Raw genomic sequence first — 14,290 nt, 5'->3', positions numbered from 1 at the left:
AACTTTTCTCTGAAAAGCTAGCTGACAAGAAATCAAAACATCTAATGAACCAGGGGTGCACACGCCAGTCTGGCTTATCCGACGATCATCCAACGAATCCTCTGCATCTTAGGCCCTTTTTTACGTTTTTCTCTCATTTTAGTGCGTCTGAAATTAATTCAAACACAAAAGCAGTCGAACTCGAACTAAAGTGAGATGAAACCAAGTTAACCAACGATTCTTATATTTTTCAAAATTATTTTCTGTATTAATTTGGTGGATCACCTCAACAGTCTAGGCTACTTTATATAAGTAAAATTAAATTTGACACTGGCATTTTGACGCATGGGATGGAATCCTTTGAAATTGGGTATGATAAATGCCATAAATGCTAATTTATCACGTGACACCTGCATTCTTTTTATGTTTATTCGATCCCGCTATCCGTGTATACGATTTGAAATATTGTGAAAGAACTTCGATATTTTGTGCGATTTCTGATCATTTTCGCCCAATAAAGTTAACTCATGGTTTTATTAAACTGAGGAGTTCATCGATCATCAAAAGGTAAGGATAGTGAAAACGAAATATCGCCAAAAAATTGCTAGATGTGTTTTGTGAGAAACACTTTATATTAAAGTGTGTGCATTCTTTTGAATATATTGTACATTTCAAGCCCCATTCGGCACTCAATCGAGCTTCAATTCTTACTCAGAAGTTTAAAAAACTTTACCTTTAGTTACTTTAAATAAAACTAAGAGATTTATGTTAGTTTTATTGCTTTTTTGACGTTTTCCGTTCAGAATATTTGAGTATGTTTTCTTTCAAACAAATATATTTTGAGATACAGTGTATTACAAACGGACGGTGTATACTCAACCCTTTGTAAAACAAATCAACTAGACAAGAACTACAGATCTGAGAACATCAGTTCTAGAGTAATTTTAGTGAAGCCATTGCCCAAGATTTAATCAAAGGGATGACTAGCGATTTTCTCTCCTCTTTGTGACATTTTCAGAGGTATTAATTAAGTCATTTCAGTGGGTATTGAGAGTTTGTTAACAAAAATATTTTATTTTAAAATTCTGACTTATTCTGCAATTGTTCAGACCCTCAGACCTTTTGCTTTGACCAATGTTTCAACAACCAGTGACCAACATGCCTAGTTCAGGGTTAAGTGAAAGGTAAAGGAAGATTGAATATTCAGTCTCTTTTTTCCCCTTATGTTGGAAATGCATGTTTTAATACTCTGGCTACAATTATAAAACTACATTATATGTAGTGGTTTAAATGGTCTTAATTTCGAGTGGTATTATACACACTTTAAATTCAAGCCAGGAACAGTTGATGGAAAAATGAGTCAACTATAGGTCGTCCGGCAGAAATCGAACCTACGCTTTTGCGATGCCGGTGCAATGCTCTTGTATGTAAGCCATATGTATATGGCTTATGTAAGCCATATGTATATGGCTTAAACGTTTACATAGATAAGCTTCATTTTGTATAGTAATATAAACTTTAATTTTATAGTCTGAGTTTATGTGGAACAAACTAATCAACTATGCAATAATAAAACAAGTTTTGTTTTAATAATAAATAAATAATAAAATGCGCTTTCATTTAATTCCAAAGAAAATTCACTTTTTGTCATTACAATTAAAAATTATTATAGGTGCTTGCTGACAGGTTGATCAAACACAAGTTATCGTCATAAATAATCACACATGTTTTATTATCGCTTTTCACAATGGCAAATTCACAATTAAAAGCAATGCGTATTATATCATAAATACAAAATTCAACTAATATTTCTCACTTGTTACATGTCTTCTTGTACACAGTACTTAACTAAAGTTAAATATTGAAAGGTTATTTTGCTTTTCAGTAAGTAGTGATGTAGTTGGTATCTTTGAATTAATATTTGAATTGAACAATATGCTAAGAACTTCCTTGTCATATTTATTATATTCATATTCTTAGATTGCTTTTGGGGTTGACGAGAATGGAGTGTATAACATTGTACATCACATGTTTTTTGTTTCTGTTACCATCAGGTACATTATGATTATTATTTATATCTTGAAAAACTTGTTGCATCCCATATGTATAATGCATGGTATGTTGTTCTTCAACAACATTTGGGGCTTTGTTGCCATAATTTGGTCATGCTAGTTCTTTGCAGTTGGTTAGTCCTGTGTGGCCAAACATGCCTGCTATTCTTGAAGCTTACAAATTTCAACTAGTTATGTTTTGGTTATATATCTACGAGTGTTTGTTGATATACTAAAATAATTTTGTCCAAAAATTTTAATGTAACACAAAAAATTCTCTACAGCTTTTGATAGATAAATTTATGTCTTGAGTACGATTGGTAAATATTGCAAAATGTATTCAGAAAAATTATACTTCTTATCTGGCCACAATTTGCAGTTAGCTTTAGGTACTTGTGGGTAATGCCCTTACCTAGCTGGGATCACAAAATCTGGCAGGCATGCTTAAAAACTCAAAAGATTGTTGGCTCACCAGAAAGTTGATTTGGAAAATTCATTAACCTAGTAATATGTTTTGTTAGTGGTTACTGCTGCTGAAGATTTGAAACCCGAAATGATCACAACTGAGAACAATGACTACTTTGGCTATCTAGATGAGTTCAAAGGCTTCCAATGCCAAGCGAAAGGAACTAATTTGAAGTATAGTTGGAAGCACAATGACATTACCATAGATGCTAGTTATATATTAAAGTTTCCTGATACAAACAGTTCAACTTTGAAGCCACTGCAAGACAATATTGATGAGTCCTACAATGGATTTTATCAATGTTTTGTAACAAATAGTATTGGCACAATCTTCGGACGAAGGACAACAGTGGAGTTTACAAGTAAATTGGCTTATTTTGTCTTAAATTTGTTTGAGTTACTGGGAAGGCATCCAGCTGGAAGGTGGTTTAGAGATTTTTTGAGAATGAGAAAACCCTCAAGATTGTTATTTGTCAAAGCATTTTCACCAATGTATAATATTATAATTTTTCATCATTTCAAAAAACATGAAATTTCCTGTTTAGAAAAACATAGTTAATTGTTTTTGTTTCATTTTAGTTGTTGGTGAATTTCTGCTAAGTCATAAGACTACACCGAAGACTTTGACAGCAGCTGTTGGAAAATCATTTAAGTTAGACTGTCCTAAACATGAAAAAAGCCATAATACCAAGTATAATTGGTACTATAAGCAAGCTGATACTCCACAACCATTACCATCAAGTAACAATTACTTTGTTACAAAAGACGGTGAATTGTATTTCTCAGTTCTTCGAAAGGAAGATATTAAGTTTGTTAATGACAATGGTGGCATATATTGTTATCAATATGCAAATCCAGAAAACAGCAATATCAGAGCTACAGAAAGCCAGATTATTAAACTTGAGGAAGGAGGAAGTGGAAGTGGAAGTATGTATATTTACCAAGTACTCATTTATTTGGTTATCTTGCTGGTTGCTTAAAAGGTTGAAAGGATTTTGTAACTGCATGTGATTATAATCAGTCAGAACCACATGTTACTGGTTCACTACAAGAATTACTGTTTCTCTTAGTGATTGTGAACATTCCAGCCATGTTCAAACATAGCAGCCACTAATTACAAGTTCTTTAGGAAAAGTATACTCTGCGTGTGAGATCAACAAAAACGTTAGGCAAACTTAAGTGCTTTATCATTAAATTGTTTAAGACGCTAGTCTTTTTATTAGTAGCAGTTTGTTTTTGAAGGCCCCAAAAACTTAAAACAGTCTTTCGAGAAAAAATACGCATCCGATACACAATCACACAACTGACACAAATCAAAATATGGGTTGTGGTGCACAAGCTATTAAAGTTTGAAGAGATTTGGGGCAGACGTTGGCAGCTTTAACATTTTTTTATTGAGACCTGCCTGCTACGTAGTAGATGTGAATTCACTCTGTAGCAAAGCAGCCTTAATTTATTGAAAGCAATTATTACACAAAGCTTAAGGAAACCTGAAAAGATTTTTTAAGCAGTTGCAATTGAATTGTGAATTCCTTCTTGGAACTTAATTAATGCACAAAATGGTGCAAATTTCTTTACTAAAATTTTAATAGCTTGCAGAACCTAGTTAATGTTATTAAATCGTGTTTCAGATGTTTTTTTTGCACAAGGCCATTTTGGGGGGAAACAACTCCTGCGAATGAGCATCTTAAACAATTTTAATGCTAGTTGTGCCTGAGCAAATCTCGCGGGGATCTTTTTTCGAAGAGCATGTCTTCAATGAGATTACACTTTTTTGAAACACCCTGTACGTTTGTTAATTTTTTTTATATTTCCTGCCTTTAGCTTTTATAGAGAAAAAGCCTGAAATCAAGACCACAATATCTGATCAAACTATTTTTATCGGACAAACAAAGCCATTGGTTTTAAGATGTGGGGCTACTGGATAGTAAGTACATATTAACAGTGCAAAATTTATTGGAAAGTCTGATGTCACACAAATTTTGATTGGTTATAAACTAACGAGCCAGCGCTTTCCGCGTTTGACATCATCACAGTGAACTGTTAAGGTCTGTTCACACGATCCAATTTTGTTGGATCCAATTCACTTCTGATGGATGTTTTATAGTCTGTTGACTTCAAAGGTATGTGGGCAGCAAATCAACCTAAACCAACGCAGTCCTGCTTTATTAATAAATTACTTCATTCCATACATCAGAAGTGAATTGGATCTAATAGATCGTGTGAACAGAACTTAATAAAACCTGCAACGCTAATTTGTCCGCCATCTTTGAGACATATTTAAAGGTAGTTTTTCTGAAGTTTTGAGCGTTATAGAGACAGACGAAGAGAGCAATAATCTAGGAATGTCTAGAACTATGTAAAATACAACCATTTGCCAATTTTCATTAAAATTGAACGGGAAACAGAGTCAATCAGCTTCAATTTTTTGCTTCAACCAAGTGCTGCGGGAGTTAGCATCCCAGCTTTTATCACAGTTCACTGCGTCATTATGAGACAGGTCTATTTGTAAAGGTAAAAATTTCGAATTTGATTAATTCGGGCGACAAGATATTTTGCACAATCACATGGCCGATCTGTTTTGTCTTTCTAATGATCACCATGTCTCGTTTAGTCCTATCCCAACATTGAAGTGGTACAGAATTGACCCTGTCTCCAGTGCCGAAACAGAGATAAAGGGTGACAGTGATTTTAGACTTCTACGCTATAACCAGTTGCTGTCTATTGGGAATGTTGGACCAGATAAAGCGGGACAGTACAAATGTGTGGCCAAAAACAGTAAAGGAAAAGATGAAATTAGTGCTAGTGTGACAGTGGCAGGTAAATTTTTCAGAGTCCTTAATTAGCCATTCAGTTTCCAATCGACCAGCCTACTGGGTCTAGTCGCGAACTGTAAAGCATCTATGGACGGTTTGGAGAAACAAATGATTTTAGATTTATATTCCTTTCCCTCCAAACAGTTTATAGATTTTTTGCGGTTCGCGACAAGGTTATATATCAAATAACGGGCAATTTTAGAGCGATTTCCTACAATGGGACATATAGATTTGGATAAGAATATTTGGATAAGAATATTTTAGGACATGTTAGGCAGGTGCAACTTGTATTTGGGATCTGCAATTAATTATTTTATTCGACCGAATAATCACATCAATTCATTCTGATCGCTAGTTAGGCTGTAATGGGGTTAGATGCCGCAACTAATCTCACAGAATTACAAAGTTGAAGTTGGAACTTACAAGCTGCAATAAAAATAGTGCACCGTGTAACATGCGCCGTATAACATGGCTTAGCAATGAGACAAAGTTGTAGGGACATCATTGCAATTTCGATTCAACGGATTTTTCTAAACCATTTATAACGAAAGATAAATCATAACTAAAGCGTCTCAAAAACTATTATAGCTGATAAACTGTTATTTGCATGATAGCTTAGAGAATGGGAAAGGCTTTTTTGTGGTTTAAATATTCAGTGAATAGAAATTTCGGAACATTAAATGCTGTTTAAGAACATTCTGCTTTATTATCTTATTTCAATGTTGTCTTAATGTTGTTTTAATGTTGTTTTAATGTTGTTTCAATGTTGTTTTAATGTTGTTTTAATGTTGTTTTAATGTTGTTCAGAATATCCGCAGTGGATGTCGGAGGGTGAACTACAGGATATTAACCCGCCTTTATACGACAGTGTGAAGTGGCGATGTGCTGCGTTTGGTGGACCTAGTTACCATTGGTACAAGAACGGAGTTGAAATAACTGAAGCGTAAGACATCGTAATTTTCTTTTTTGCCTTCATTTACTGTCCGTATCCCTATAAAGAATTGCTTTCGTTAGTCCAGCAATATTTTCAGATAAGTGGACCACGTTTGAAATGTTGGAATAACTTTTTTCCACAGCTCAACACAGAATAGTCCATCGTACTTGGTTATTAAAAACGTCACTACGGCACATAATGGAATGTACCAATGTACTGCTAGTAACGAGAGGGAAGTGATATACTCCGCAGGACGGCTACAAGTAAAAGGTTGGTGTTTACCTTTAAGTTATCAAAACATTGTGTGGTGTAGTATATAAAGCATAATATTACGACTTTCACTGAAGCCCTAATTAGTGCTAGTTGGAAGGAAACGTATTGTCTTAATAGAACTTGATTAGAACTTAGTCTTTGTGCATGTCAGAGAGAGATGCTTAGAGAGGAGAACTAGGTACAACCGTGTACCCAGGATGTCTTTTTGGCACGGCTACAACGAGATCCCGCGAAGATTCTGGGTATGGGGTTGCAGTAAGCACATTAAATCTAATGTTTGCAGGTGTTTATAGAGTACCCAGTTTACGCCCAGTTGAAAAGAAAACTAGAAACGGATGTTGGATAAAAATTTAGAGGAATTTAGCGAATATTTTAGGGTTTTACACAATATCTAATGTATTGAAGACCCTTGAAGTGTTTTCGAGTGCCATTTTGGTTATAACGTGGCCCTACAAACGGTCTCCCTCTCACCCCGTTCAACCCACCCAGCTGATAAACTAGGCCCAATTTAATTAGGTGTTTTTAACATCAGTGACATATTCTTTACTCAGAGATGAAACCCAGATTCACCGAGCAAATGGGACCAGTTATCCTTATCATGAACAGAACTGGTATCGTCATATGCCCAGTTATCGCCTCGCCCTCACCTCGCATCACCTGGAGAAAAAATGGTCACTCAATTCTCAAAGTCGGCAGAAAAGATCCTAACAACGATAAACGTCTCCGTGTCAGCAAAAACGGACGTGATCTCTTAATTCCAGATGTCAAAGAGACTGACGCTGGCACATACACTTGTTATGCTGAAAATAAAAAGGGTCATGCTGAAAGTCACAGTATAGCTACCGTTGGAAGTAAGCAATGTTTTCTATTTTTTGTTTCTTTATAATGATACGAAAACGTTGTAGGTAAACAGTTACCCGCATCTAAATATGGAGGCATGAGACAGTCTTAAGCCCCGTACAGACGGGCAAGTTTTCTTTGACAAGTGTATGGCGAACAAGTTTTCTTAAAAGAAAACAAACAAGAAAACTTGTGAAGGAAAACATGCCTGTCTGTACCGAGTTTTAGTTTGCGGATGTTCTTCTTAGCAAAAGTGCCAAAAAAGCGCGAGTTAAGGGATTTCAAAATTTTTCTCGGCGCACATTTTTATTCGCTGTACCATACGCTGATGGATAGATTCTTTGTTTTCTTCTGTTTTGTTGTAATTATTTATGTTTATACCTAATATCGCTACAGTTTTATTGTCATTCTTTCTGCAGCCAGCTTTATTCTTGCTGCAGTTTTTGGTTATCGTTTGACCTCATTCGAATAACCTTTGTTCGTATTTTTGCAGAGGATATCGAGTGGGTGAACGCACCAATATCCAACCGAAACGTCACAGTCACACTGCGTTTTGAACTTGATTGCGAGGCCAGTGGTGATGAAAGTTATGAGATCAATTATCGATGGCTACGTAATGGCTTGCCGTTAGAGTTGAGTGCTCGTATACACTGGGTTAAAGAAGCGCACAGATTGGTTATATTGGATGCTATAGTAAGTTATTAATAGTGTTAATACATCAATGGGAGTGCAACCATCGCCAATTATACAAGTCGTTACAAAATCAACTGACTACGTAGCGGAAGGTTGATTTGTTAAATACAAGTATGATTTTACTATTAATTGCACTACTAAATTCGTTCTATTAAGATCTAAGTATATATCTTCTGTAATGAAAAAAAGAACAAAAGTACAATTTTTTGAACTTTGTCATAATTATTACATTTTTGTCACGATACTTCTCGGTAAATGGTACAATTTGAAATTATCAGAATTTATCACAGTTTAAGCTCTGGGTTCTTAGAATTATTACTCTCCCTCACCCTCACCCTCACAGAAAGGAAGAGCAAGCTATACATCATAACTTGTTTTGCTATTGTAGGTATCGGATACAGGGTTGTACACATGTATCGCCTCGGCTGAGACACCGCTGTACATTGAGAAGAGAAAAGATGCTGATGTTGTAGTTAAAGGTATGTTCTGAACAAGTACTATAATGTCTATAACAGCGATTCTTGCATGGTTAAGCCAATCAAGAGTATTGTACTACTACAAGAGAATAGTACTTTCATGTTATCACCAAATATGGTCTATACTACGCTAACATTTATGTTGCAGCACCAGCCGACCCCCCTGATATTGTACGGGTGTCTGGAGACTGTTGGAAGAAAAAGGCAGATCTGGTCTGGCAGGTTGGAGCTCTCAACAACGAAGAGATTTACGAGTATTGGATTGACTGGGCATCTACCTATGACCCTACTAACTGGACAAGACTGCCCAAAGTACTCGAAGAAGATCCAAAGCCTGTTGCTCTCGATTTCAATCTTTTGCCACCATTTTCGCAGATTTCATTCCGTGTGACTGTGTTTAATCGTATTGGAGCAGGAGTGCCCAGCGTTCCAACTGATCCATCTGATTGTATCACACCACCATCTGGTAAGTTATTGCGAGCAGACTACCCTCGCCTGCGAATACACACACTTGCTGTAACATGGGATATAATCAAAATGATCTCTGATTCCTCCCAATGCATGGCGTGGTAATTCGACAGCAACTGTACTGAGCATGTTAAAGCTGAGCTTTTTCCACTGTCTGATAGCTGTTTAGACAATGAGTGTTATGCCCAGATTCAACGAAGCGTGAGATGACTTCGAGGTATTGAAATAAGCATGTATAACACGATCTTGGTAATCGTGTAGTCATCCTGACAATAGAATGTGCTTGTTTGGTGTCATAAACACTTTTCTCAATACCTCAAAGTCATCTCACGCTTCGTTGAATCTCGGCTATGCGGGATCATGTACAGCCACTTATTCCAGTAAATATATTTTTACGGTTTTGTTTTGCTCTTATAACTGCTGAAATCTATCATTAATGCTTTTCCAATCCTTTTGTAGCTCCTCGACACTCCCCATCCTCAATAAAAGGTATCCCTGGTGGGCCCAATACTCTGAGATTGGAGTGGACGGTTGGTTTTCTTTATATTTATGTACATATTTAGATTTTCTTAAATATTTTTCTGAAATCTTAAATATTTTTCTGAAAATTTTTTCGTAAATTTTTCGTAATAAAAAGGATGTGAATATGAAGCGTTATGAAAACGTTTTATTTTCTCAACAAATATACTTAATTGTTGAATTACAAAGAAATCGCTGTTATTTATTTAAATTCTGCAAACATTAGGCAATTCTTTTAGTGTAAATAACCCCGCTGATCCAATTCTTTATCTTTTCTTTTTTCCAGCCTGTACCACAGACCTTCTGGGGCGCCCCAGCCTTCAACTACAGCGTACAATGGCGTCGCAAGGGGGGTGATACTGGTCCAAACCGTTGGCGTTTCCTTCCATTATCTCAGGACATTCGTATTTATGACGGAAACAACAATTCTCTGACTGTAACGAATCCCGGGTATTATGTAGAATGGGAGTTCAGAATCAGGTCAAATAATGCCAAAGGTAGTGCACCATACTGGACAACTGGTTCAAGCTTCTCAGGCCAAGACGGTAGGTTAAACATATACATATACAAGACTTCCTTGTGAGTATTTAACAATATCCAGTGAAAATAGCTGGGAAGTTGAAACAACAGCCTTCTTATATTGACCATATTGTGGTCAGGACAGTATACGACAAACTTCAGCATTATTTTCACTTTGGAAGATATTTTTTGTTTCACAACCTTTCAGAAGTTTATTTAGGTTATTTTTCTCTTACAATGTGTATTATTTGTCCCTAGCTCCTGACGCTGAACCAACAGGTTTAACCCCAGACAGAGCGACGGCGAGATCTGCTGACATCAGCTGGCAAAGAGTTTCTGCGCCGAAGAATGGTAGTATCGAAGGATATAAGGTATATATAAGAAGCCACTGCTACGGCGCTGAATATGTTACTTATTTTAAGTAGTTTTAACCTGACAGGACAGACAGCAATAGTGTTTTATATCCTGTAAATATTCCTAAATAATAATAGTAACATACATTGTAAAATGAACAGAAGCTAGGGATTTGGATATATTACATATTTATATGGAACTAAATGTAGACGGTAGTGTTAGGAGGAATTTGATATGAACATGGGTTTATTTTTAAGACGAATCATGAGATTATGTAATATGCAAAATGTATATGGTATAACTTAAACTGGAGGCAATCTTTTTTATCTAGGTTCAGTATTGGCATAGCAGCATTGGAATGGCCGTGGCGTATGATAAAAACGCCAATAATAGCCACATTGACCTGGCAACAATCGAAGAATTGGAAATAAAACCCGAAGACCAATCTCGTAAAAAACGTGAAGTGAGCGTGAACTTGCCAAGAGAGGTTGTGAAACGTTCTGCGGATAAACCAACTGCGGATAAACCAAACGTAGCAGGACCTCTTACAAAACGCGATATAAAAACATCGATTGTCGCACGATATCTCAAGAACAAGGGACATCAGGTGAGCAAACGTGACACTAAAGCCCAGAACGTGCCAAGAAGTCGTACAAAACGCGAAGACGAAGATGAAGACGTGGAAAAGGAGGATCCCTTGGATCTCTGTTTCAATCCAGATGAACCATGTTACCAAAATGCTGCGGAACGGGAGTCCCAGCTCACAGACCTTACCCCCTACAAAACGTATCATGTGCGCATAGCGGCGTACAATAGCGGGGGTCTGGGACCGTGGTCTAAAGAGTTAATATTCAACACAGCAGAGGGACCACCCGGTGCACCCTACGCTGTTTTGACGTTCCCTTACGATAAATTCTGCAAGCTAACTTGGAAGGTAGGTGCTTTTGAATGAATTTGTAAATTTAATGTGATATATTTTTAACTTTTCCTACCTTGAAATAACTACTTGACAGGAACCACGACATAAGAATGGAAAAATTTTGGAATACGAAATCTACGGGAGAAATATTATTCGCACTAAGGTCCCGTGGTGGATGAGACGTCATATTATTTATGATTTAAAGCCGGCTCATATGTATGAAGCAAAGATAAAAGCGAGAACTAGTAGTGGCTGGGGTAGTCCTGTGTTTAGATGGTTTCAAACACATGAAAATGCAGGTTAGTGTCGGCCTACTACAGTCATCGTTACGAGTTAAAACTGTTTTATTATCTACTGTGTGATCAAGTTGGAAAACCGCTTGACCACTGGACCACTATAACTTTAACGTTATACTTGGTGGTCACTTGAATCGGCACGAATCAAAGATGTGCCCGACTGTCTACGGGGAAGGAATTAGCAATTTCTTTAAGCTATTATTTCTCTTTTTAGAGCTTCCTGCGAAACCCTTGGCACCTGAGGTGGTTGGATACGGCGAAGATGGTGTGAATGTAACTTTCATGGAACCAAAACCTATATTTCTCAGAAAGTATGGAGGAGGTAGTGATATGGACGAAGACCCATGGGAGTTCCGCCCTGTTGGAGGTCATGAGATGGAACAGCAAGGCGTCGGTGGATACCCAGCAAAGTTTTATGTTTTATACCGTCGGCGTAATACGAAAGAGAAACCCCTGAAGACTTTGATGAAACAGATGTGGGGACCTCGCGATCAGACCTGGATCGTTATTGAAAAGCTTCATCCAGATACAGTTTATGAGTTTGCTACCGTGCCTGTTAATGACATGGGCGAAGGACCGCAAAGTGACTGGTCAGTGGGACTAACTGGTGGTATTGTGCGTAAGTATGGTTTTATGTTCATGAATCATGTGTATGATAACAGCCGAGATTATGAAGATGGTTATAGCCATGCATTGATCACCGCCACATAGGGCTAACTTTAACTATGAATTAACTATGAATAATTTTCTCAGACGTCAACTCACTGTCTTTTTTCTTCCTGATTTACAGCCAGAGTTGAAAAACTCTACTGGTATCAACGCGACTGGTTTGTTGCGTTAATCGTTGTATTTTTCGCCGCTCTGTTGTTGCTGGGAATCATAGTTGTTTCCACAATGCATCTCAAGAGTATCTATTATGAAGGTATGACTCCCGCGAAAGTGTGAACCACGGATTGATTCTCTGGGAGTGCGGGCGGGGGGGGGGATTGCATCCCCGCTCAAAAAATTTTGCACCTTTAATACTTAGCATGGTAGCTATTCAGTAACAATGAAATGATCTGAGTGCATACGAATATTACCTCCTGGAATTTATTGAATAAGTTGAATAGGGCGCAGTTCAAATGTTATCGTGTGGAATTTAACAGACGAGTTTTGGTATTTAGTGATGAGAATTAAAATAACGAGAGAAAATTTGATAAAAAAGGAAATAAAAACCGCAGGTTTACATATGTATAATCGTTTTAATAGGGGCGCCAAAACGTCGCAAAGACCGCGAAAGGGAAAGAATCTACGAACCTGAAGATGTTGATGGTGGATTTAATGAATTTACTCTCAAATCTGCGCGAAGGTAAAAAAAATAACTGGAATGATCCCCACCCCCTTTGTGCATGCCACAACTGGTTTATTATAAATTAAACGGGATTTTTTTTTAATCATCCAGTTCTAGATCTGTAGTGACTAGCCGTAGTGAAGCCCCGCCACCATATAACTCAATCGTGGGTGGTTCAAGCAGACATTCAGGTGATTTCGATGATGACGAAGATGATACGGACAGTGACGATGAGAAACACGAAGTCAGCACGTACTACTCCGACGAAAAGAAGGTGCCCTTGGATGATGACTTTGATGATGACGATGATGAAGGCAATGGATTAGCTACATTCGTGTGAGACGGGGGAGAAGTGTATTTGGTAGCAGGCTGTGATGTTGTTTTTTTCTTATTTTCATATCTGTATATTATCATTATGTTCAATTTTGCATGTGCTTTCTTATAAGGAATATTTGTAGCAGGTAGAAGTAAATATTTTTTTAAATCGCTTTAGATGGTAAATGTATCTACGCGGTGCATTGTTTAACACGATGCAAGTTTAACATGCAGGGATAGTATATATAGTTTAAAAGTGTTATCGCTGCCGTAAATTGGCCCACATTCAACAATATATGGTATATAACTGTAATCCACGACACCCATAATAATCCATCTGGAGTAATGTAAATTTGAGCCTGGTCAAGCTCAAACTAGGATGCTTACCATAAAGGTTCCCAGCGATCTATAGCGGGAAGGTACAATGATTATTAACATCACAAGTGCAGGAGGTAAAAAAATACCTGTAAGATGATGTCTAAAGCGTTTCTAATAGTAAAGCAGATTGAAGAATTTCCAGGTTTACGAGACCTTGTCGTCATTTTCTGTTTGATTTTTTTTGTCACACGATTCAAAATATACGTACCATATATTTGTAGAATAAAATGATTTATTGTCATCTACAATGCTATACATGCTGTAATATAATCTTTAATCATTAGTTTTTGCTAATAAAAATTGTGCATGCGCTTTCAATGTGTAATTTGTCTGCTGTCGTCTATAAGTAGTTAAATACAGAGCCAGTGGCTCTGCAGTCCTTGAGCTCAAAAAAACAATAGCAGTATTCAACTGTTTAGTTCGACCGAATCTGTGTCTGCAAGAGGTCTGTGAATGTGATCAGGTTAGCTGCCAGACCTCATTATATTTCATACCCAATTTTCTAATTTTTTACGTATCGTCTCCTAAGCAGGAAGGTAGTAGACACAAGGAAGAGAATGGGATAATTTTCTTCTACTTGCACTTTAAATACGCGTATTTTATTGTGTGGTCAAATGTCACTGGGTGCGCCTAGGAATTAGTATAATTAGTCCATTTTTTTTGAG

At 37.0% G+C, this 14,290-nt stretch overlaps 1 protein-coding gene across 1 annotated transcript; it reads left to right on the top strand.

Moving 5' to 3' along the window:
• The first annotated feature begins 422 nt into the window (after positions 1–422).
• LOC114530572 (fibronectin type III domain-containing protein-like) lies at positions 423–13,943 on the top strand. Its single transcript, XM_028552142.1, has 21 exons — positions 423–546; positions 1,960–2,033; positions 2,552–2,857; positions 3,075–3,422; positions 4,320–4,422; positions 5,110–5,315; positions 6,119–6,254; positions 6,388–6,515; positions 7,070–7,369; positions 7,852–8,051; positions 8,440–8,530; positions 8,676–8,993; positions 9,455–9,525; positions 9,801–10,059; positions 10,292–10,404; positions 10,719–11,321; positions 11,401–11,605; positions 11,817–12,221; positions 12,393–12,524; positions 12,851–12,950; positions 13,044–13,943. Exons 2-21 carry the CDS (start codon positions 1,982–1,984, stop codon positions 13,270–13,272), a joined length of 4,305 nt encoding a protein of 1,434 aa, XP_028407943.1. The 5' UTR covers positions 423–546; positions 1,960–1,981; the 3' UTR covers positions 13,273–13,943.
• Positions 13,944–14,290: the final 347 nt, after the last annotated feature.

This window comes from Dendronephthya gigantea, unplaced genomic scaffold, assembly GCF_004324835.1.
Source record: "Dendronephthya gigantea isolate DGI-Jeju-01 unplaced genomic scaffold, DenGig_1.0 000064F, whole genome shotgun sequence".
In the NCBI taxonomy this organism is placed as follows: Eukaryota; Metazoa; Cnidaria; class Anthozoa; order Malacalcyonacea; family Nephtheidae; genus Dendronephthya; species Dendronephthya gigantea.
Note: the sequence above shows the minus strand (reverse complement) of the source record. Positions and strands in the feature narration are given on the sequence as shown.

Bases quoted from the DNA above. Each gene is read 5' to 3' on its own strand.
- LOC114530572 (XM_028552142.1), top strand. From the start codon at position 1,982: ATGGAGTGTATAACATTGTACATCACATGTTTTTTGTTTCTGTTACCA. The intron at 11,606-11,816 runs GTTAGTGTCGGC...TTCTCTTTTTAG, and splicing joins TCAAACACATGAAAATGCAG to AGCTTCCTGCGAAACCCTTG. The intron at 12,222-12,392 runs GTAAGTATGGTT...CCTGATTTACAG, and splicing joins ACTAACTGGTGGTATTGTGC to CCAGAGTTGAAAAACTCTAC.